This window comes from Pseudochaenichthys georgianus, chromosome 3 (genome assembly GCF_902827115.2).
Source record: "Pseudochaenichthys georgianus chromosome 3, fPseGeo1.2, whole genome shotgun sequence".
Taxonomy (NCBI): domain Eukaryota; kingdom Metazoa; phylum Chordata; class Actinopteri; order Perciformes; family Channichthyidae; genus Pseudochaenichthys; species Pseudochaenichthys georgianus.
In genome coordinates, this window is record NC_047505.1 from 23,045,080 (window position 1) to 23,070,847 (window position 25,768).

A 25,768-nucleotide genomic window follows, 5' to 3' on the forward strand; every position below is an offset into this window, starting at 1 on the left:
AGTTATGTTTCAGGCATTTTAAATGTAATTTGGTCACCCAGTCGCCTCTGTATATTCTGAATGTCCCTCTGGGCTTCTGCCTTATACATATATTGGGTGCCTTTGCTTATTGGCAAGGGTTGGTTTCCTGCAAATGCTTTCATTTTATCCTTCCTCTGAGGGAGCGCAGATTCCATTCCCTGGACTCAGACCCAATTTGGCCCAAAGTCAAGGTTTTTCAAGGGCGTTTTTACTGCAGACTGAACTTGAGTGTGACTTGCATGCATTTTATTTCCCCCGGCTTGAGCTTAAATCTTTGGAAGGGTTGCACTGCATTTTGAAAAAGGAGTTATAGGGGAATGCCATCCTTCTGAAGAATCCACATTTGTTATTCCTGTGCCTAAGGAAAGATTGATCAATAACTGTGCAGACAACTCTTCTCTAAAGCTAGAAACTTAAGAAGTAACCCCTTAAATTTGTAAAGTGGGATGTGAAATCTGGCAGTGCTTTTCAGATAATGAATGGGGCAACCAAGTCACAAATTCGGGGCTTCTGTCTCTGAATTGTAATTCTGTCCCGGGGCACATCAATAACATACGTGAATAAGTTAAAGAGTGTGGCATTCCCCTTTAAGTGACTAATCTCAGTCCTTAGCTGGGGCAAATCAATTACAATTTCCATTCTCTGCTTCTAATCAGTTCCTGATTAACACACACACACTTGGCAAACCATGCAAGTAGACAATCAATGGCGCTAACGGGAGAAGCAGTGAACTGGCAGTAAAGGATGATACTTGAATAGGCCTCATCAAGGTAGTAGATGTTGGACAACGACTCAAGGTCAGAGCTCATTATCGGAGATCCAACTGAAACTTCCGTTTTGTTTTTCTAATTTATGGGAACCTGAAATGCATGTGTTGCCATGGACTGTTTTGTCCATGGTTTTGTTAAACACGACCAAAACTGAAGTTATTGTACTTGGCCCGAAGAATCTACGAAACAAATTATCTAAAGACATACTAACTATGGATGGCATTAATTTGGCCTCCAGTGAGACTGTAAGGAATCTTGGTGTTATATTTGATCAGGATTTATCCTTTAACGCCCACATAAAATCAATTTCAAGGACCGCCTACTTCCATCTACGCAACATTGCAAAAATCAGGGATATCTTGCCTCAAAACGATGCAGAGAAACTAGTCCATGCATTTGTTACTTCAAGGCTGGATTATTGTAACTCTTTATTATCAGGGAGTACCAAGAAGTCAGTCAAGTCGCTTCAGCTGATTCAAAATGCTGCGGCTCGTGTACTAACCAGAGTTAGGAAAAGGGACCACATTACTCCTGTTCTGGCTGCCTTACACTGGCTCCCTATAGAACACAGGATATAATTTAAAATTCTTCTTCTCGCCTACAAAGCCCTTAATGGGCAGGCGCCATCTTACCTTAAAGAACTCATTATACCCTACTGTCCTATTAGGGCATTACGTTCCAAGAATGCAGGGTTGTTGGTTGTTCCTAGAGTCTCTAAAAGTACAATGGGAGCCAGAGCCTTTTCTTATCAAGCTCCACATTTGTGGAATCAGCTTCCAGTTTGTGTTCGGGTGGCAGACACCCTATCCGTTTTTAAGAGTGCGCTTAAGACCTTCCTTTTTGATAAAGCTTATAGTTAGGGCTGATTAGATTCAGCCCCTAGTTTTGCTGATATAGGCTTAGTTTGTCGGGGGACATCTTACTTCTTCCTTCTCTCTGTCTATACCTGTGTACTCTCATGTTCCGATTAACCCAGCTTCCCCAAATGTCTTTCTTTTTGGTGTCTATATACGCCGGGATCCGGAGTCATGGATGATCCTGTGGTCCTGTGTCCTGGATCGCGAGCGCTGGATCTTGAGTCGTGGCTGTGGTCCTGGATCATCGGTCCTGGATGGATATCCTCGTGGATTCATCTTCCTATTATACACACATGCATTTCCAAACATTTGGACTACCTATGTTGCAAATGTATTATCTTTCAATTTACACACGGCATCTATTGCATGTCTGTCCGTCCTGGGAGAGGGATCCCTCCTCTGTTGCTCTCCCTGAGGTTTCTCCCATTTTCCCCTTTAAACTGTGGGTTTTCTCTGGAAGTTTTTCCTTGTACGATGTGAGGGTCTAAGGACAGAGGGTGTCGTATTGTCATACTGATATTCTGTACACACTGTGAAGACCACTGAGACAAATGTAACATTTGTGATATTGGGCTATATAAATAAACATTGATTGATTGATTGATTCTTAAGGGGCAACCTCCGGTAATTAAAAGTGAAGCCAAAGCAGAAGTGCCTGAAAATGTCATTCTTTCTATCAGCCGGCAGGGAGTAAAATACATCTTAAATGGGTAGAAGCCTATGAGAACATGAGTCTACTTGTAAAATGATGTACAGTATTATCTCAGAAAACGGTAATTTGATACGTTATGTTTTAATTCTGTAGTTCGAAGTCTTCTTCGAAAAAACATGATGTTCAGTCTGTAAATTATGGTCCCATTTATAGTAAAAGAGACGATGTAGCATTCATGCTTTAGGGCAGGACTACTTATGATTGAGAGGTCGCTTCTTCGTCTTTGTCTTGAAAGTTTCACAGTGAGATTTCAGTCAGTGAAAGTGAGTTGAAACATTTTTGTCAGCTTTGGTCCGTTGTAGTATGCTACATCTTCTCGTCTCACTTCCGTAACGTTTTGGTTACCTCGTGATGACTACATCCACTGATTCATTCTCTCTGTTCTCCATGTTGATGCTATAAGCGATGATCTATTTTGTTGCGCAACTGAAACACTCTTTAAAGCTTTCGCCTGCAGCAATTGACAACAACATGTGCGTTTTCTTGAAGCACCTATCTGATGCCTTCAGTCAGTCCTGAACTATTTTACGTCACAGTATTTCTATGCCTTTATCTGAAGTTTTAATACTTTCTCTTTGTTGCTTCTACATCCCTGTGGTTAAGCCATCCAACTCACTTCAAATGGACTATTATGTTAATATTGAGCATGCACAGCATAGATATTTAGCATCAAGACTTCTTAGCTCCACACAAGGAAGCATAATGCGGGTGGTGGAAACGTATGGTAAAATGATAATAACTTCACTTTATGGGGATTATAGATATTGGGATGGTGGCACAACTTTTGAAATGCTGTATAAAGAGTAGCAGAAGCAGCAAAACACACCAAACCTTTCAGGTTATTTCTATTTTCCAACAAGATTGTGTTAAAGGTCCCATGTCATGCTTTTCTGGTTATTACCCGTCCCCTTGTGTGTTATGTAGCTTTTCCTGCATGTAAACGGTCTGCAGAGTCACAAACCCTCAAAGTACACCCTGTAGCGAGTAAAACTCTAACACAGAAAATACCTGTCTATGCTGCCACAGAACGCCTCGTTGGAGATTTCTCTTTTTCCATTGTGTACTTCTTGGGTATAGTGACGTATTTTGGGTATAGTTACGTCCGCGGAGCCGTTACGTTTGGACCAATCCGCGGACTTCCTTATACACACACTCGGCGGGACGTTGCGAGGCTTGCTGCTTGGAGTGGGACACCGTGAGCTGGCTCACTGGTGTGGGGTCAGCGAGAAACCGCGGAACTCAGCCTGGGCACACACACAAACTCCCAGCCAGGCTGCGGGTGTGTGTGTGTTTCCGGCTGGGTTTTGCTGTGTCTCGCTGTCTCGCAGACGGCCACTGGGCTCACAGGGAGGGGGGGGGGCAGGAGCTCCAACAATCCGTTTAAGACAGAGAGTGAATACACATCCTATACAGAGATGCTGTATGAGAAACCAATGTGAGTTTGGAAAATTGCACAATGTAAATCTATTCTAGTAGACCTCAACAATGGAATTATGATCAGTAGAAATGGCCATGACATGGGACCTTTAACACCCAAAGTATTATATTTGATTATATTTTATGCCAAGTGTTGGGAAAATACTGAATGTACTCTTCCAATATCAGAGTAGCACATGATAACAAAGGCCCAACTGCAGCTGTGTACATAACAGGATGTATGATGACCTACTGTAGAAGAGCATCAGGACTGTTTTAGGCATATGATAGCTATGTGACAACGATTAACATGATGATTCAGCCTCTATGGAGATAGACATATGACAAGCATGATCATTTCTGACGCAGGCCTTAGCTAATCTAAACAAAACATTGTATACTGCTTTGAACCGGCATTCCTGCATCTTGTGACTGTGTAACACCCTCTCTTGTATGTAAGCATGTGAAGGACACTGTTCGGGGAACTAGTTGTATCATATGCTCAGTATGTGATGACTACTTCCATCCTTTCAAGGATAATAAATACATGTATCCTGTTATTGAAGCTCAAGCCGGTGACGAGTGATCTTTTTCTAACACCAAGAAATGTTGATATCTCACAAAATATGGACAAAATCTCTTCAAATTTGTCCCAGAGTTTTACTCGGACAAAAGACACAAGTGAGGATATGATCTTGCTGTTCTCAGTTCTGAACCCTGAACAGAAGATAGGCCCTTAATACAGAACATCTAATCTTGTTTTAATGCTGATATCCAAGTAGTTGTAAACTTTAAAATGTGATGTTTTAGTGTGTGGTGAAATTGTAATGTTCTGTCTCATTTCCTAAGGGACCAGTGATCATTGCCTGCAAATTACAGTGTAAATATTCTGTACCTACTGTACAGGCAGTTAAAGACCAACTTCAAATTACTGTGGTGAAAGAACGAACAAGAGTAACCTACCACTTAAACATCAAATAGGCCTACACATTGAAAAAAAATCATTACATTACATTTGCAGGTTGCAATCTGCAGCATTATTTGAGGGAGTGGTGATATAATGAAATGTATGTGTTTCTTTATATCAGCATCCTAGTCAAAGTGCAGTTTAAATTATGTATTATCCCTGTCTTTACAGTTCCTCAACTTTATCTGCAGCAGTCAAACACACTCCCTTGTCACACTTTTCCCAAGACGAAAAAAGAAATGTCTTGTCTGTTTGCCGATCATCTCAATCTGTCTTTCATATTAGCATTGCCCTGCCGTGGGTGTATTTTAGCAATGTGATTAGCCAGGGGGGGTTATTTAATTGCATTTCTCCAGTCAACATGAAATAAAAATTTCTCGTGCTTGAAATTTCTTCAGATAGGAGTGCTGCATTTTGCTATCTTGACAACCCAAAATGTTTTGACGTCTAATCCTGGAACAGTAATGATGTGGAAAAAGTGGAGCTATCAGCCTTGTAATGGGATTTCAGTGCGTCTCACGTGTCGTACGTCTGCAGTTTCATATATACGATGCTTGCAGTTTTCTTTCCTGCATGAGTGGTTGCACTTCAGCCTACCTACATGTTAAGTAGTCTGTTTACAAGTGGATACTTTTTCCATTTTATTCTACTTCTTATATCATTCATAATTATCCGGGTGTAGTCAAACAGCAGCAGAGCAGGGCATAGAAGAGAATGCAGTAATGTGAGTGAGACTGACAGTAGAAACAAACGATGGTACTCCCAAGAAATTATGCATGTCAACAGAATTTACCATGAGACTTCTCTCTGGAAAAACTAGATCATATTTTCAAACACATCCAACAGAATAAATCAACGGGATTCAGGCAGCAGAAAAATACAGGAAGGCAAGTCTTTGTTCAGATGAGAAAGATCACTTTTGATGAAGTTACACTTCATAAATAGTTTAACAAATGATACTGTAGTTAAGCAGTTATAAAGACATGTTTAAGTATTTAAGAAAATGTGTATGAACATAATCTGTAACTGGTGTATACAAATATAAATTGATTAATTATAAAACAGAGCAAAAAGGAATAAATCATTGTATTGTATTAAGGAACAAAAGGTACTCAAGTCATTTTTGTATCAGTCATTGACCTAACATGCTAACTATGACGATGAACATGATGATGTTCAAAATGAAATCTCATCCAAATTGTTTTGATATTTCAGTATTGGCCAAAGTGTTCTCCCACAGGCTCAGTATGAAGAGTACGAATATATATATATATATATATACAAATATATGTACATATATGAATGTCAAGCAGATGGACATAGAGACAATGATAGGGAATTAAATTGATGATCAAATTGTATTTGTTTTGTTGAAGTAAAAAAGAAAAGAAAAAAGACACTATGTTAAAAATGTCCTTATTTCTGCTTACAACAATGTAAAAGTGTGCCTATGTATTCAATTATTTGTATTCTGGTTGCAAAGGTTTAAAGAGGTGCTTAAAATAAAGTGTTACAGATTTTTAATAGCTGGCATCTTGGCAGTTTAACAATCAGAGCGAAATACATGGTCACAAAGTCTGCTGTTGGAGATGCAGCATAATTCATTTTTACTGCTGAGGTAGCTTTTAGGTCGGTAAATGAGGTCTTTTGAGGATCAACCCTGACCATAGCTCTAGTGACTTCATCTTTACAGCAGCATTACCTCACCTTGACGTGTCCCAAAGCACACAAGCAGATAGGAAATCAAATCCACAGCTGCCCCATGACAGGCAGCTCGTTCATCTGTCAGCCACCGAGCTGCAGAGCAAATACCTCATGCTGCTCTGACTTACACCATTACTATTTTTCGAGCAATCCTGAATCAAATTTGAAAACACATTAACTGTGAGCAGTGTTTTATGTAAGATAAGTGAATAGTACATACCAGAATGCATCCATAAGGTAAGAAAACATTTGATTATTGTTCCCAGTAAGAAACCTGAGTGCTGACATTGAAATAGAATAATAACAAACACATCTTATATATATTCAACAAAATCTAAAAGCAAGATTTGTTTTAAAGCAATTTAAAGACCCTGTGTATCTATCTTTTTTGCAGAATTAACATTTAAATTAACAAATGTCTCAAGTTAGTAAACAGAATATAAATATGTGCAAAGATTTGTTGCCAATTTTCATTACTTCACAGTTTACACATTTAGGTCATGACTTTAAAAGCAGAATATATCTGCAGTAAACATCACAAAGCAGTTTAAGAGTAGCTGAGAGCAGAACATTTCCTCTGATTTGAACCCATCGATGTCAAAATGAAATCATTTTTGCGACAGAGCCTTTGTTGCAATCAGTGTTTGAACTCAGAGATCCCAACAGATGACAAAGTGTCCCCGTTAGTGTCAAACACATATTGCATTTGAAGCTATATTTCTTTGATGGATGCCTATGCTCACACAGCATAGTATGAACTATGTCTGAGCACATTTTGGATGTGAAAACGATTACAACTATACCAAGTAAAGAGTACACTGTTTGCAATGTGAAGGGTTCCAGTGTAATACACCTTCTAAATTACTGCACACAAACACAACCTTTTAGTTATTGATCTCGGGTTGAATCTTTATATAACTGACTCCAAGTCCTTTCAATATAGCTGCATAACAGCTTTATGCACCTCAGGGGTAACTCATTAAGGAGCTATAGCAAGAAAGGCCAATCATTTATCACTTGTATTGTGCCCGACGGGTGTCAGCTTTTTCGATTGGCTGTTCACTACTTAGCATCCCTAAAGGCTGTTTGATGAGTAAACAAATCTAATAGTCTACTATACTATTACTTCCACAAATACCACCACTACTCCATACAGATGGCATACAGTACTGTTACCACAAATATTCATTTAATATATATATATATATATATATATATATATGTAGGTGTAAGCAGCATATGCATTACAGTGGTACTTCTACTTAATAAACTATTTAAATTCATGATGTTTACTTGTAATGGAGTATTTTAAGACCATAGTAGTTTTGCTTTTACTCAAGTAAGGGCCAAAGTGCTTTTTCCACCACTGATTACATAAGACCATACTATGTTAAACAACCACAGATAGTGTCGCCTTAAGATAAACATAGGGCACTAAAAGGTTTAGCCTACTTTTTGTAGCGGGATAAAACTACAATATTATACTGTTTTTCATCAATATGTTATAGTTCTCAGATATATACAAAACATGTCTCTGAAGTGTTTGGCTTGAAATACCAAACAGATCATGCATTGCAGCATTACCCATAATCCCCTCAGCCCTCAGTTTCAGCCCTGTTTCAAAAGTGCTGATTCTCTGTCTGTTACTTTAGATGAAAATAAGGAGCCACCCCCCTCTGAGAGATATTTGGTTAAAAAGAACACAATGGTGCTCTAGGAGGAGATGCAGGTGATAAGGGGGGGGGTACCTTGGTTGGTGATTGGCTAAAGGTTACACAAGCCAAAGAATCGTTATGACATCATAAAGTGGCCAAAATCTGATCAGCTCATTTTCAGACAGGTTTTTATATAAATGGATCAGGACAAAAAGAGAGATAATCTTTTTTCCTGAAACTTTCAGAATCTCTTTAAACAGAGGGGACACATGTTGATGTATAAAAGACATGAAAAAGAGGATTTTGCATAATAGTTCCCCAAATAATGTCCTTTCATGTAGACTGCACATATCCAACTGTGGCTTCGAGGATGCACACACTAAACTGCAGCCTGTTGTCAGAGGTGGTAGTTACTCAGATCTTGAACTTCAGTAAAAAGTACCAGAGTGTAGGAAAACTCTGTTACAAGTCGTGCATTCAAAAAGTTACTCAAGTTAAAGTACATAGATATTAGCATCTACATATACTTAGGGTGCGTTCACACCTGCCTTGTATAGTCCGGTTGAATCGAACCCTGGTGCGTTTAGCCGCTTGGTGCGGTTCATTTGGGTCGGTGTGAACGCAGTCCGAGACCTCTGAAGTGAACTAAACAACCGGACTCTGGTCCGCTAAAATAGGTGGTCTCGGAGCGCTTGCTTGCGAACTCTGGAGCGGTTCATTGCTGGTGTGAACGCAGTCCGCACCAAAACATAGGAAGCGCAGTATTTACGTGTCACAAGAACGCGGATATCTTCAAAAATCTTTAGCGAAAGAGTCTTTCAAGACATCCGCGGTTGTTTAGTTAAAGAGTAAAGCAGAATGAAGTGTTGAACAGTGACGTGTAAAGTAAACATTCTCCGTCAGCTACATAAAAGTAAGAACACCTGTCGTCGGTGAAACACCCCTCCTCTGCAGAACGTCTCTCATGGATAAGCATGAAAAGAACACCAACAGGCTGATCAGGAGCCCGACGCGAAGCGGAGGGATCTAGATCGGCATGAAGGTGTTCTTTTCCCCATAATGACCGCGCTGCTGCACATTATCCCGCTTATTACATGGCCACATTCTCAACAAAGTAACGACATGACTCCCAATATTAATTGAAATGCTTTTGTGGATTTAGAAAATGATTTTATTGATTTAAAAAATAGTTGTATGTATTTACATTTACATGCATCCGCTAAGAAAAATAGTCCGGCAGGAACTGCTTCGATAGCGTTTTTGAGGAGCTTCATGATTACAGATTTGAAAAAATCGTTGCTTGCTTTAAAAGTAGCACAATTCATTATGTCAAACCTTGGGAAGTATCTAGATATCCCTGCCCTAATGCCAAAGTAACTGGCAACTGAATCTCGCCGTCTGATGTCTATGTCTGGACCGCTGCGTAAAAACGAGGGTTTCTGCCCGTTACTGCAACGCTGTTTTCTTGTCGCTCTTGTCTTGTCAGTTAGTTTCAGCCACACTGTATACAGTCAACAAAGCCATGTAATAATGTTTTTTAACGGACGTTGTCTGATTATATAATCATATGTCTGTTGATCTCCAGACTAACAGCAGCATGAGAATAACCTGCCGAAAGTGCCGATGCTCCATGGCGGAGGCTCCGCTAGAAATTGCCGGGATTTGCGTTTGTACCCCCTTAATGTCTGACCAATGGTTGAACAGCATTTCCGAGCACATGACTTGTGTTTAAAGTTTATAGTCCGTTTGAGTTTTGCCCGTGTGAACGCAAACCAAACCTTCTGAAAAATGAAACAATGTAACAAACTGTGGTCTGGTGCGCACCAGAGAGCGGACTATTAGGTGTGAACGCACCCTTAAAGTACCAAAAGAAAAAGTACTCATTATGCAAATTGTCAGAATAATATATAGCCTATTTTGATTATAATTATTGATGCATTATTGTGTAATTAAATCTAGCTGCACCTTTCCAACGTTGATACGTTGTATGCTGCACGATAACTTGTGAAGTGTACCCAGTCTCTCAAAAACCATTCTTACAGTAAGTACGGAACTTGACTAAATGTACTAAGTTACTTTGCACCACTGCCTATTGTGCATCTTGCACTTTCATAATCCTTATTAATGTATACATAGATTTTGGTTTGCTAGCATCTGATTAGCTATGCTATACATATGCATGGTCTGACATGGCTAATATAAACTTTTTATGACTCCGTTTCCCTCATCTAGGTTTCCTGTTGGTTCTGTTAGCGGCAACTCTCTCCCTCACTGGGGATTATTGTACCAGAGGTCATTGCTTCAACAAGAGCCGGCTCTTTCGGCTCCCAAACGGCTCTTCAGTTTACCACATATTATACCTTTTATAATTAAATCAAATGTAGCCCTGTTTTGACTAATGATTTATATGTGTACACATATATCACTTAAATTATTCAATACATCCTTTGTACTGAAGTATTCAAAAGTAAAAATTACATGTTTAATATAAATGATTTGCTGTGGCCAAATGTTTTCATTGCATTTACAGACCCTTGTAACTCTCTGATACCACGCAAAGAATGCACTGACTTGCTTGTAGAACCATGCTACACAAAGCAGATAGCAACACCTATAAAAACTTAAGCATAGACGTTTAAAAAAAGGGGCTACTGTATGGACATTTTACAATTATATTTAAAGAAAAGGCCCTGACAAAACAGCAGGGTTCTATTTCAGTAACTATTAACTATAGAAAAAAAGACAGCAGCAGCTTACATCAAATCTTTGCTGAGCCTAAGGATAATTATAAATAAATAACGTAGTGAAAATAAATATATTGCAATGCTCAAAACTATAGGTTACTTACGTAACCCCAGGCCTCAGAGTAACATGTAGTGAGATGTCTCACTATGGGATGCGCCTCATCGCGGAGCAAACAGAAGCATCAATCTGATTGGCTGGTGATCTTGACGTCAGCGTCAGGGAATCCACCCCCTATAAGTAGCTTGCGCTACGACGCAGCGTCATTCAAAATAAGCACCTTTTCTCCCTTCACCATAGCAAGGAGGGCCGTCTGGTGAGACATCTCACTACATGTTACTCTGAGCCTGGGGTTACGTAAGTAACCTATAGTTCTCATTCATAACACTCCGTTCGATGTCTCACTATGGGATATTGTAGCTCCCGTATTGCCAGACGAGCTTATCTCGAAATTCAGGTAGAGCTCTGACTCAACAAGGTGCCCAGCACTGCTCGGGCCACACTAGGAGCAGAGACGTCTAGCCTGTAAAAGCGGACAAAAGTGAGCGGCGAGGACCAGCTCGCTGCTGCACAAATGTCTTGGATGGAAACACCCTTGAACAAAGCCCAGGATGTAGCCAGACCACGAGTCGAATGAGCACGCAGACCCGAAGGTGCCTGCAAACCCTGACTCGTATAGGCCAAAGCAATTGCCTCCACAATCCAGTGGGAGAGCCGTTGCTTAGTAACAGGCTTGCCCTTCTGAGGGTTAGCCCAGGACACAAAGAGTTGGTCATTATGACGAAACTCTTTTGATCTGTCCATATATGTGTGTAAAGCACGGACTGGACACAGCAAATCCTGCTGCTGCTCCCCGGAGGGACACAGCGGCGGAGGAAATGCCTCAATGTCAATTGGGGTACACGAGCCAACCACCTTAGGTATAAAGGCAGGGTTGGGCTTCAACAACACTCTCGTTTGCCCTGGGGCGAACTGAGTGCATGAAGGATGTACAGATAGCGCATGAATGTCACTGACTCGCTTGGCAGATGCCAGGGCCAGTAACAGCACTGTCTTGAGTGACAAGTGCTTCATGTCAGCTTCTTCAAGGGGTTCAAATGGGGTTAGAGTGAGCCCATCTAAAACCACTGCCAGGTCCCATAAGGGCACCAGTGACCTGGAGACAGGGAGGAGCCTGCGAGCCCCTTTCATAAAACGGCAAACCAAAGGATGTTGGCTAGCCGTCTTTCCCTCAAAGCCCACATGGCATGCAGCAATAGCAGCCAGGTACACTTTGATCGTAGAGAAAGCTCTGTGTTTATCAATCAAGTCCTGTAGAAATGATAAAATCACCCCGACAGGACATTGAAAAGAGATGCATCACTCCTCAAACACCCTCCACTTACAGTCATAGAGAGACCTGAGCCGCGTTCACACTGCGGTACTTTTCCCACAAAGGTTCATGCGAACTTAGTTCATGATCGCGTTCACACCAAAAAGAGCCGGTACTAAAGGTAGTCCATGCGAACCTTTTTACCCCCTCGAAAGTCCCTGCTCTCTAGCAGGGACTCGAAAGTCCCTGCTAGAGAGCAGGGACTTTCGAGCGGCTCTTTTTTGAGAAAAGAGCTATATTCCTGATTGGCTGGGCGAATTGCAAACCACGCCCCGTAAAACTCCCAAAAAGTTTTGTGAAGCCGCCATGTTATTATCCTCGCATTAGCATTATTAGCATTAGCATTAGCCCAGCGCAGAAACGCAGAGAGACTAACTTATGGCAACACAAAATAAAACGTGGGAGCGGTGGAGATGAGGAGGTGTCGCCGTTCTGGCGATTTACTCGGAAGGCTTCAGTAGAAGCTGCTGGGACTCCCAGCAGCTTCTACTGAAGCCAGTCCCCAACTCCGGGGACTTCCGGCCGGGGACTTTGGGCGGCAGTATACGCCGTGAAGTGGTTTGCGGCCTGCCAGTAAACCCAAAGCAGAAGAAGAAGAAGTGACGTCAGCGGCTTCATTTGCCTAATCCACCCCCAGGGACTTTTTCTGGTGTGAACGCGATCTGTACTTAGTTCATGCGAACTAAAGAGTTTGCATGAACTAAGTTCGCATGAACCTTTGTGGGAAAAGTACCGCAGTGTGAACGCGGCTCTGGTGGAGGAAGCTCTCGCACTCTGAATAGTGTTTATCACCTTCTGAGGGAGTCCCACTGTATTCAGATTGTACCACTCACGGGCCAGGGCCATAGTGCCAAGCGCTCTGGGTGTGGGTGAAAGATCGCCCCCCCCCCCCGCCTGAGACAGTATGTCCCTGCATAGTGGGAGCTGCCATGGCTGCCCGCACAGCAGCTGATATATCTCCGCCAGCCAGTACATTGCGGGCCAGTGCGGAGCAATCAGGATAAGTGTGTGGCGTTGTTCCCTCACTCTGGCCAGAGTTGGGGGTATCAGAGCCAGGGGTGGGAACGCGTACAGAAGGCCCGGAGGACAAACGTGCGCGAGCGCGTCCACGCCTAACGGAGCGTTTAAATCGTTTAAATCTTTCCTGCACCACCATGATCCCCATTGCCTTGCCCGTGGCCTGGACGGCGCAGCGTTGAACACAGAGACAAATGTCTGTGATCGCGGCCATTTCGTCCAGAGCGGCCGGTCCAGGATTGCTTGACAGATCCTCGCAGAGCTCCGCTTGGTATGCGGTTAGCAGCGAGGAAACGTTCAAAGCCCTGGCGGACAACGCTGCGGCTCTGTAGGACCGTTCAGTCATGGTCGACTGGAATCGGTCCGCCTTCGCTGGCAGCGTGGGGTTCCTGCTTGGTGACGGGACCAGCCTTGGTAGGAGGTGGGCTGCCACCAGCGGTTCCATAGGCGGTATGCGGAGCAGGCCGAGCCTCTCCATACCGTCACAGTCTAGGGTGGAGGCACCCTGGATTGGGGCCTTGTTGCTAAAGGGCCGGTCTCTCCACGAGACCGACACCTCATCCAACATCTCCGGGAAGACCGGAAGGAGTTGCCTCTTTGTCCTCGTTGCTTGGGGAAAATGTTTCCCCTCGTAACGGGACCTGGAGGTCTCCTTGGCCATTTCGGGCCACGGGATGTCTAGTCTGGACGCGGCATGCTGACACACGGCCTGCAGGTCCATGCTCAGACAGGGCGAAGCTGGTGTGCTATCGCCCGGGAGAGCCTGAACCGATGACACGAAGATATCGTCTTCTTGCTCATCCGAATCAGACAGGAGGAACTCAGAGGTGTCCTCTTCGTCCTCCATATAATCCAATTCCAGGACATCCTCCGCGGGCGAAACCATGGTGAGGTCCAGCCGGGAGCCCCAGCTTGGTAAAGCGTGGGGCTCCGTTCTCACGTCTCTTGCCGCCACCGGGTCCCAGCCTGACACGGCGCGGGACTCCGGTTCCGCAGCTGCCGCTGTTGATGAGCCCCAGACCGACACAGTGCGGGGCTCAATCTCTGCGGCGGACGCCCCCGCGTCTTGATTGCCAGCCGGCAAATCAACGGATATGAGGGGGTCCTGTCCCGACAAGCTAGCTTGGCGTGCTAACTGTCGGCGGAGGCTCTTTATGGTGAAGCGGGCACAATGCCTGCACGAGCCGGGGTTGTCAATAGCCTCCTGGGCGTGTTCCAGCCCGAGGCAGGACGAGCAGACCTGGTGTTAGTCTGTGCCTGATATTTTCAACCCGCAGCCGCAGAGCCGAGCCTCCGAGTCCCTGACTCCTCTGGTGTGAGGGAGAGAGGCGTCCATCTTGTTCGCCGCGTGGCGTGGAGAGGACCCGCTCGTAACAGGTGTCCGGAGAAAAAAGAACGGTGTAGATCTTTTTTCTCAAAGAATATTAACTGGTGTGTTAATATTTTTTAATCTTTTCCTCCTCTGTGAGAGAAAAAGAAAAAACGTCCTCGCTACCGTGGTGTCGGTAGTGAGGGAAAGCAAGCTAGCAACAGGTGTGTTGTTAGCTTGAAAAAATCAAAACCTTACCTTAATTTCCGAGGAAAGAAACGGCGAGGTCGATTATAATACTAACTGGTGTGTTAGCATAAACAGTCTTCTTGCGAAGCAGAAGAGTAGCCGGCGAGCGAAAGTCAGCTTTGGGTTCAGTCTGTGGACTGTTAAGCTAGCTCGGCTACCATCGAGATGTGCTCTGAAGCGAGTAGAGGTGTTTGAATGACGCATGCGACGTAGCGCAAGCTACTTATAGGGGGTGGATTCCCTGACGCTGACGTCAAGATCACCAGCCAATCAGGATTGGCGTAATGAGATTGATGCTTCTGTTTGCTCCGCGATGAGGCGCATCCCATAGTGAGACATCGAACGGAGTGTTATGAATGAGAACAGCAGCATCCAACCGTCTCTAATCATAAAAAAACATAATACAAATAAATGTATTGCAATGCTCAAAACAGCAGCATCCAACAGTCTCTAATCCATGTCACTGCATGCATGCACGAAGCAGCTGTAGCGCGGAGATCGTCATATCATTCTGTCTCGTATTACTTAACAAAAAAACAAAACCGGCTCGTTCACGGGTGCGAGCCGGCTCCCGTCGTTCACTTAAAAGAGCCGGCTCTTTGAGCACATCACTAGTTTGCATGCATATTGTGAAGTGATTTCCTGCTCTGTTGAGTATTTGTGTGATTAATGCTGTTTATTACGCTGTTCTGAGTATCTGCTTGCAGGCTTGTCTTTGAAATAGCTGGCTACCTATTTCTGCAAAGTAGCTATAAAGCATCTTTATTGGTGTTAACTGGAAGTAGCTGCAGTTATTTTGGTCTTATAACAAAATGTGTTGTATTGGCTTTTAAGATGTTGAGAGTAGGCTACTGTTTGACTAAGCTAGCTGGGTTACTGCTTTTTGCCATAAAGGCAACTTAACTCTATTTAGATATAGAGATAAACAGCATATGGAAATATAAAAAAGGGCAAGCCTACACATTGTGCTAACAAGCATTACACTCAAGAGGTTGAGACAAACCTTTAGAAAAACCTCTTAAATCAACTTTTAGTCATGAGATCAGATTTTCTTCACTACTTTTTAACTACTCTGATTTACTGAAATGATCATTTAAATTATAATCCCTCAATCCTTAAAACTAAATCTTGCTGGTGGTCTGCTTTTGTTATTGCTCTGTTATATTTGTCTGGCAAAGGCCCTTGAGGCAATAATAAAGATAAGGTCGTAAACCCACACAGATGTGGTGTGAAACACCCATACATCATATTTCAAAATCACAACGCTGAGTCAGACTCATTTTTATTCCCTCTGACACTCTGAAAATAAAATGGATCCACCGAAGTTAACCTCTGCTGACCTTTTCATCAGCCTTATAAGAACCAACAAAGTGAAACAAACGGTCACAGTTTCAGGTGTATAAGATCGGTGAGCCGTTTGAAGAAGCTTCCCGCTGCGTCAGAGCTCTCTGTCAGGTCTAAAGCAGGTTTAATAAACTGCACCACTGAGCATGACCATCCCTTGAGCCTGGGATATAGTTTATCTACATGCACCAAGATGCTGCACTCTGCTACGTTATGACATCCGGAAGGCTTTTGCACACTGGAGCGGCTTCCAAGACGTTACCATGGTGACAGAGGATCCTCATGATCAGAGATAAACTAGGTCTCTAAAACCATAGGACACAGGAAGATGAAAACAAATTCACGGAGAAATATCCTAAACTATGGGTACACAAAGATTTGTATGTGTGATAACTAAGTATTAAATGTATATTTCACTGTTCTGAAAATAATATGAATTTATAACCCCATGTATTTATATTCATAATTTATATTAAATTATTTTTTAACACACTGTAGCAAATGATGTTTCAAGTACTATAACATGACTAAGACAACACTAACTGTCTCCCAATGTATCACCCATGAAAGTGATATTTTCCAAACCCCAACTAAATGGTTAAAGTTAGCTAAAAATACCGTTGCACTAAGTTTGGACTGTTTTATACAATCTGTAACCGTAGAATAATTATTGTTACTTGTAATCTTTAGCCATTGGAGCCGAGACCAAGTATCACAGCAAGTTTGCAAGTTTATTATATGTACAAAAGTTCAGGAAAGTACTTTCTTTGCAAAAAGGACTTTTGTTGTTAAATATAGGTATTACATGTAATAAAAAATATCCAGCAGTGATCACTTTCACAAATCTACACATAGAACAACTCTCCTGCTGCTTAACAAAAAAAAAAATTGTGGCAGTACTGGCACACAGCTAGCCATTATTTACTGTGAGTGATATCCCTCTGTGCCCCAGCCCTGCAGAAAATCTCCACCATTAGTAACTTTTTACAGCGTTCTGCCACTTATCACCTCCTGGGTAGACACAACTGAATTATTTAGAGGCTGAATAATGGGTTGCGCTGAACATCCGGGGACACAGATGTTAAAAGAGAGGTGAGGCATGACAAAAAGACAACATTCATTCAAAATCCAAACAGAGCCGTGCTGATTGGCTGAACGCCCAGTAGAACGTGCCAGTCCATAAATACTCTTGCATTACACCGCCAAAGCCATACTGAGATAGAAATACAACACATTAGCGAGTATAATCATACCAGTATTAGAATAACAAAGAGAAAAAGCCAGTACAAAGAAATCAGGTCCAAGGTCTGTGGTTGCAAATGTAAATCATACAGAAAGTGGGGGAAATATCAAAGTAGGTTGTTATTTACAAACAATGTACAAAGGCATTAGAGTTGGCGTTGGCCTTGGCCTAAGTCTTCAGGGATCACATTCTGTCCCAACACATGAATAATATAACACCACTGGTTTGAAATGTCCAATGATTTATGATTCGGCTATATATGTTTGCAAATCCACTATCGTATCAATTGCCTTTTAGAGGGAGTCCAATGTATAAAACGTACACAACATTTAAATACAGGAACTGCTGTTTTCTTTTTTTTGTTGACTTTATCATATCATAATTGCAGGATTGGGAAAAAATATTGTCTAAAATCAAGCTGCCCAAATGAACTGTTCAATTATTTTATATATTATTTATATCTTTATTTTGGGAATCGGGTTTGAATAAATAAGCAATTCATATATGTTACCTATATAAAACATTATAAGAGCATTCTTCTGATATTACAAAAAAAAGAAGTTAGTCAAAGAAATCTACTGCTTGAGTTACAATGAAAACATTTGTCATTTTTAGAAAGTAGTACTCTACAGAATTGTAAACATTTGTTTAATTGCTATTTGATAAACAATTAATTTATACAAAAGCAGTTATTTATTTCACTGTTGCTGTTTTTTGTAAATATCAAATAATCTTGCCGGTAATTTAATTTAATTTATAATTAGATTAAAACACAACAATATATATTTGGGATTCTGTTATTGCAATTAGCTCAGATTTTAAGAATTATTTCTCATTTAATGATTATGGGAGTAGTCAGAGTGGTCCTGGTCATGAGTGGGATAACATTTGCATAAACTTCAAGGGCCTTGACACAGTAATTTTAGAAGGCACAAGAACCATAATTGTAATCTTTGGAGTTATTTGCAGCATCAACAAAGAGTTTTTCTGATAAAGAATTTGTCTCCAATGCACAACTACTGTAAGTGTCCAATTTATACCCAATCTCTATTCTGTGTTGGTTTATGGATGGACACACTGTAACAGTTTACACAACTTGAGTATTTAGGGATTAATACTTGAAATGTTACGCTAATATGTTAACATTTCATTTCACAACAAGTCAGAAATCCGGCCCTCAAACCCATAATTAAGATTAGGATAGGGAATTACCTATCCTTTCGATTAATTATTAAAACCTTAGATGAACATTTGAAGGGATTATGAATTAATATTAGCAGAGGGATAGCGCATCTGCTTCTAGACCAGTGGTTCTCAAAGTGGGGGGTGGCGTGCCAGGGGGGGGGGGGGGGGGCGCGAGAGACCAGGAGGAAAAATGGCTATACAAAAAAAAAAAAGATACAAAAAAAATATAAAAATCATAAATTGAAAGATTATTGATTCGAAAATAATATGACACAGTAATACAGTACTATTACGTCTGGGTCTCTGTGTTTCATTAAAGCTCGGCTCTGTGTGTGTGTGGAACGAGCGAGAGAGAGAGCGCACCGGTACCAGAGATCATTGTTGTTAGCTTCTGGTGCTAGCAAGCTACGCTAACGGATATAAGGAGTTTTTTCAACAACAAAGTGGAGGAGAGTCCTCTCCTGTCAGACTGAGAGGCTCAGTGAGCTAAAGGACTCTCTCAGTGTTATCTCAGTGGATCTCAAACGTCTTGGTCACCATTAATGTAAACAATTATTTCCGAGGCACACGTTTATAATGATCATTATAGTTATAAAAAAATAAGAGAATAAATGAAAAACAGGTATGAAATACTATATGAATAAAGTTTAAAAGGGTGATTTGTAAAATATCCATAAAGAAAAAGTAAATCTGTTTACAGTTCTGTTTCAAATGGGTGTTGAGAGAGGTATCCATAGATCTCTCATGTTGCTCTCAAAGTGCACCAGATTGATGCTTTCAACTTCAATATTTAAAAATAAATCTTCCCAGGGAGCATGCCCCCCGGACCCCCCTATGTGAGGTCCACACACCACCTATAAAAATAGCACTTTACCCCTGCTTACACCTATGCCTCGAGCCTTCATTGTAACTGTCACACTGTGTATATGTGTGGGGAGTGTTGCAGTAGAACATTCCTCTGTAGCGACCGGTACATCAATGGGAAACCCTAAATGTTTGAGCACCCTCTATGAAACGTCAAGCTACCCCACAGCACCCCAAAATAAATATCTGGCGCCGCCACTGAGCCTGACTTGTGCCTGACAGAAAAAGTTTGAGAACCACTGTTCTAGACTATTGCCTAACTTGTTTATTTTCAGGGGGAATACATGCAAAATGGTTGACTTGGGTAAATTGAAATGTATTGACAAGGAAGAGAAATTGTGCACATTGTATTTGTATGTGTGTGTGTGTGTGTGTGTGTGTGTGTGTGTGTGCGTGCGTGCGTGCGTGCGTGTGTGTGTGTGTGTGTGTGTGTGTGTGTGTGGAAAAGAAAATCTCTGCCAGTTTTATTAAACCATTGTTTATGCTGAATGTCCAGCAGACATGCTCTTTTCAGGACAAACAATAATACTGCTTGAATGAATATCAAAACAACCTGAAACGCATCATTTTACATGCCAGTTTATCTGAAGCATCAACAACCGCCATGACATATGGACGGCTTTGCCACAGTCACTTATTAACTTGTCCAAGCGTAAGAAAATCACAGAAAATATCATTCTGTAAGCAATTTAGGTTTCTTACCTCATATTGGTAGATGAAGAAAAGCATGATGGACAGAATCTCCAGGAAGAAGATGAGCAGGAGGAGGATGAAGAACTGGGGAGACAAAGAGGGAAGAGAAAGCAGTTATTTAACACACAATTTATCAGTGAAGAGTACGCGACAACAAGGGAGATACATAGCATCTGTCTGTGAAAAATATAAAATTGAAAAGAAAGGAAAAAGCAGCAGATTGAAGAGTGTTAGGGGAAGGAAAGGAAAAAAGTATTAAAAGCAGGAACAAAATGGGCCTAGAGTGTCAAGGAGAAGGAAAGGAGAAGTAAGGACGATCAAAGAGCTATAGATCGTTCAGCCTCAATAGTTCTAAGTGACAGGTCAAGAGAGCAGAGAGAGGAGGTGGTGGGGTAATCATAGCAAGTAGGACACACTGGGAGAGGTGATGTATAGTTTTCCTCTGTCAGTGTTGGAATTTGTTAATGGAGCCACATTTTATTCCTCACCAGTCACCCACCCAACCCATCCTCTCTGGAATGAGCTGCTTGATAGGTGATACATCTTCTTCTTGTGGACCTGTGTGAGTGCTTAAAACAGTTACAAGCTCAATCATCAACCACTCTTGTGAGGGGACATGTCTCTCACACATGACTGTCTGAACCAGGGAGGGGTGAAATTATTTGAGGAGCAATAATATTATGTTGCTCTTAAGAAGGATGTTGATGAGATTCCACTGAAACACGAATGCTGTGCGGCAGCAGCACAGCCTTGGTATTGTCTATTTATCTATCGGTCCACCACTCAAATATCTCAGGAACTTGGTAATAAATAAACTAACACTTGAATGGGTGTGCATAAGACTGACATTATGCTCACGCATAAACATGTCATTGCAGACCTTATCATCAACTATGTAGCTGTATGTGTTAACATTGAATGCTAATTTAAGCTCTGGTTGGTATGAATCTGGCTGTCATGAGCAAGGCCGGATTAGTACCTCCAGGGGCCCCTGGGCAATGAGCGCTCATGGGCCCCCCCCCAACCCACGTACCAACAAGTAACACCACGCCTACCCAATCCTACCAACATGACCAATATTTAGAATTTTCAGTCAATCTGGCATGTCAAATCGCACACCTATTTGTCAAAAGCAGGGTCCTGAGAGACACAGGGAACTTCCGATGAACTCGAACCTTCACCCTGCTCTGTGACGTCCTCGTCAGGCTCGTCTTCATCTTTTTCCTCCTCTTCTACCCGCTGCTGCGTTAGCATGCTAGGTTCAAGGCTAACATTGCTCGCTAGCTCAACAACATCCTCCATGACCGCCGCCACTGTTCCTTGTGGTTGCTGCTGGCCTATTTCGTCACTTTTTGCTTTTTTGAAAAAGCAATTTATTGTTGGCAAATGTTTTAATGCAGCCGCCACTCTCTCTTCTTTTTCTTTCTTTTCGCAGCCCCGCTGGGCGTTTGGCTACTGGCACCATCCATGATTTCTGCTCACGTGACAAAATGTGACATGAGTGAGGGTGGGGCTGTGAGTCGGCTATACACCGCGTAGTAATAAAGTTGAGCGCATACATAGTGAGACCTATAGTACAGAGACGGTTTAGAAAATATATTAATTTGACCCTATAGAAAAGCTGTGTTATTTATAGCGAAGAGTGAGTGTAATTTAAAACAATCTATGATGAGTGAGGTTGTGCCCGAAAAAAAAAAAATAATAAAAAAAAAAAAAAAATCTTGTCACTGAGGGCCCTCTTTGCTCAAGGGCCCCTGGGCACTTGCCCAGTTTGCCCATATGGTTAATCCGGCCTTGGTCATGAGAGCATTATAAATGTGTCATTTATAATTTCTGCGATCTCAACTACAGTGACACCATTCAAGCCTTTTATTAAAATGTCATTAAATGTTATATGTCCACTTTGAACACAGCATATACCATCAAGTAACTAATGGTGTGGTAGACAAAAAGCTACTTAAAATGCTCAACAAACTGCTAACTACAGCAACCGTTAGCTAGTTAGCCAATTTAACTATCCAGCTGGCGCTCCCACTTGCTGACTCAGACCCAGGTTGCCAGAAGACAAACTCATAAAAGACAACCACTTCTGTAGCCTACTGCATTTCCTGTCGTCAGACTGACCGGTCCATTTCCGACGCTGTTTTTGGTTTTGGTCCTGCTTTGTAAACTTGGTGCTTCAATGAAAGAGCCGCTAATTGCATGCCAGGGGACAACACACATTCAGCACAGTTTGCTATGGTAAATGCATATCAATATCTCCCTAGTTTCCTAAAAAAACAAAACTTTTAATGGGCGTAGTTAAACATTTGGGTTCAAAAGCACTCTGTAAGCCGTTTATTGGGGAAGTGAGCAGTCAGTGAAGACGGCTGGACACATCTTAGACAGAGTCAATTTCTAGCTAACTGTACTGAACTGTATGGCTAACTGAGATAATGGCAGCATTTATTTCACCTTCAAGTAAATCCATCCCCCATTTCATAAAAACGACCTCTGTACTGTATTCCCTGGGGTCAATCTGCCCTTATAACATGTAATGACCTCTTAATGAAAAGTACAAATGCTTTCACCATAGCTGAGGTCACAGAAATGAATCATGTCCCAATTATTTCACAATTTTATATCACATAACATATTATGACTCGTCTATTCTCTATTGTGTACTGTACATTTACATAGAAAGTTCAATTGTTACATTTTTTATAACGCCTACTATGACATCTTGATTTTCTTTAGCATTTATTTGTTTAAATGTTGACACATTTAAAATATATGAACTTCATATTAGCAGTGCAAGTAAGTATTCATGTATTTATTTCACTGGATTACTGAAGAAAACTTGAAGATTCTCAGGCGTTTTACCTAGAGTGTTTCTTTTTAATGGGCGGACTATTGGAGATAATAATATCCCCAGAAAGCTTGTTAGTGTGATGGGGAGTGGTGGGGGTAAATCACATTGAATTTGGAAATGTATGTATAATTCATGGCAACCATGGTTGAAGACTCTTAGTCTTTTGTTAGGTTGAGGCATATAAAGCATGAGCCCTTCTCAGAGGGCTCAAAACCAATTTTAAAGTAGAAATGTTGTTTTTCGAAAACATCATGGCTACATGTCCTCTGAGTATTTCAGCTTGACAGGGTGTGAGTGTTGCTACTTCACAAGATGGGCATCGAGCAGGCTGTCAGTTGCCCCACGAGGTCTCTTTTGGCAGAACCTGCATGACTGAATCACTAAATGTGGCAGCACTGGAAGGTGTGAGACGTATAAGTAACAAAATATAGCCCACAGTGTGTTTGACTCACTCGCACTCTTTTCAAGAGGTGCTCCCAAATCACCGTCTGAAATCAATTCATATTGTTCTGTCATGCTTTGTTGCCTGAATGTTAGGCTTGTTGTTGTGTGTAATTTCTAGTATATTAAGAAATATGCTTCAGTGTGGACTTGCAAAAAATTCAACCTGGCTGATGAAATCATTCAACAAGCCATTGCAGAATGCCAAAATACTATTCAGTCAAGAAAGGAAGTCTTTCCTAACTTTTGAATATTTGACATTTATGACATTTACAACTTTCTGCAACCCAAAGGGAAAGACCAACAGAGATACAGAGGCAGATCTACAAAAAAGTATTTTTGCCGTTTTGTGTTATTTCTTGACCTGCTATCGATCCTTGAAAGAAAATATGCTATTCAGTTTTAAGAAAGTGAAGGGTCGTGGTAAGAAATGTCGATCTGGTCAGTATCTGGTCATGAATTCTGGAGCAGTTTCACAAAGCCATGGGCATGTTTTTGTCTGACTCTGAAATAATTGATTATTGCCCACCAAGGCAGTCGGTCCAAAACAATCACTAATTGCAAACAAATGCTAATAATTTAACAATCCAACTCAGTAGCCTGATAATCAAACTGTCATTTCATTTTCAGCCCATCTTTCAATCTGACACATATTGATGATTGCTGCTTAATGTAGGGGGGATTATTTAGCTATTTTTTTGCCATTTCACTCATAAAATAATCAATACCACTCTTTGCTTATTGTTCTCCACATAATCCTCAATATTTGATGGTATATGAAGACATTGTTTGCGAGTTTAAGCTTTAATTTTAACAGGCACTTTTTTGACAAAAGAAAAACAATCCAAAGTGAACATTGATGTTCCAGGAAAGTTTCATATTTTCTTACCATCTCACTCGCTGTGTCTCTAAGGTTGTTTGCTCTATTGCACTTCTAGGTGTTTGTTCAAGACCATGAAATTACACCACAGAGCAAAGGGACATCGTTAAGAAGGAGAACATTGATGATAACCAGCACTTGGAAAACAAGCAGACCCGTCCCCTGTGGCTCTCTGAATATTTCCCCATTAATCTGTTCTTAATAAGAAATGTAACTCCCCTTCTTGAGACCACAAGGCAAGGCAAGGCACATTTATTTATATAGCACTTTTCAACACAAGGCAATTCTAAGTGCTTTACAACAAATGAAAGACAATGGCATTTAAAATCAGTCATTAAAAGGAAAAGCTAATAAAATAAACATTAAAAGAAAAAATACATGGATAAAAGTTACAGTGCAGTCTAAAATATGAATAGTTCAATTAAAAGCAGCGACAAAAAGAAAAGTCTTCAGCCTGGATTTAAAAGTAGTAAGAGTTGCAGCGGACCTGCAGGTTTCTGGGAGTTTGTTCCAGATATTTGGAACATAACAACTGAACGCTGCTTCTCCATGTTTAGTTCTGACTCTGGGGACAGAAAGCTGACCAGTCCCTGAAGACCTGAGAGATCTGGATGGTTCATCATTTAGCAGGAGGTCAGAAATGTATTTTGGGCCTAAACCATTCAGTGCTTTATAAACCAGCAGCAGTATTTAGAAATCTATTCTTTGACACACAGGAAGCCAGTGTAAAGACTTCAGAACTGGAGTGATGTGATCCACTTTCTTAGTGTTAGTGAGGACTCGAGCAGCGGCGTTCTGAATCAGCTGCAGCTTTCTAATAGATTTTTTAGTGAGACCTGTGAAGACACCAGTGCAGTAGTCGAGTCTACTGAAGATAAAGGCATGGACAAGTTTTTCCAAATCCTGCTGTGACATTAGTCTTTTAATCCTAGATATATTCTTTAGGTGATAGTAGGCTGATTTGGTAACTGGCAATAGGCAGACTCGATGGGATCATTTGATGGCAGAAGATGGCCTCTACGCTTTTATAATATACTCCAAGAAAGCAATTGAATTACCGTGAGGAATCTCAAACTGCTGCATTGAATGGGTTACTATTGTCAAGTGGTTTGCAGAAATGAACTGTAAACGATGAAAACCCATTTGCGAACTGTCTGGAAAGGCTGATTAATATAAAAGCACTAATGGTGTGCCAAACGAGTCAAGTGCAAAGGAGTCGTTTGTTCTGATTCATTTAAAAGGATAGATGTAACATTACTGTCATGTAAAGATACAAACATATCTGAACAGCTGGTTAATAAAACAATGTTTCTCTGTGTCAAAATAAAGATTGAATTGAGACATAAAATAAAAACAGTATAATTTGTTCTGAATTACTTCTAAAGGTGGTTGCCAAATAATATTTGAATAACACTGTGTGTTGTGACAGATGCAGCAGGCAATAACATACATTTACATCTGTTTTATTGTGTAAGT

General features: G+C 41.3%; 1 protein-coding gene across 2 annotated transcripts in view; it reads right to left on the reverse strand.

Annotated features, from left to right (window-relative positions):
- The window catches only part of tspan4a (tetraspanin 4a), a 155,286-nt gene that overhangs the window by 25,066 nt on the left and 104,452 nt on the right, over positions 1-25,768 (reverse strand). For both annotated transcript variants that reach the window (XM_034103199.1, XM_034103191.2), the window contains one exon: positions 20,130-20,204. In XM_034103199.1, the coding sequence (XP_033959090.1) occupies positions 20,130-20,204 (75 nt within the window). The remainder of the gene's footprint in view (positions 1-20,129; positions 20,205-25,768) is intronic.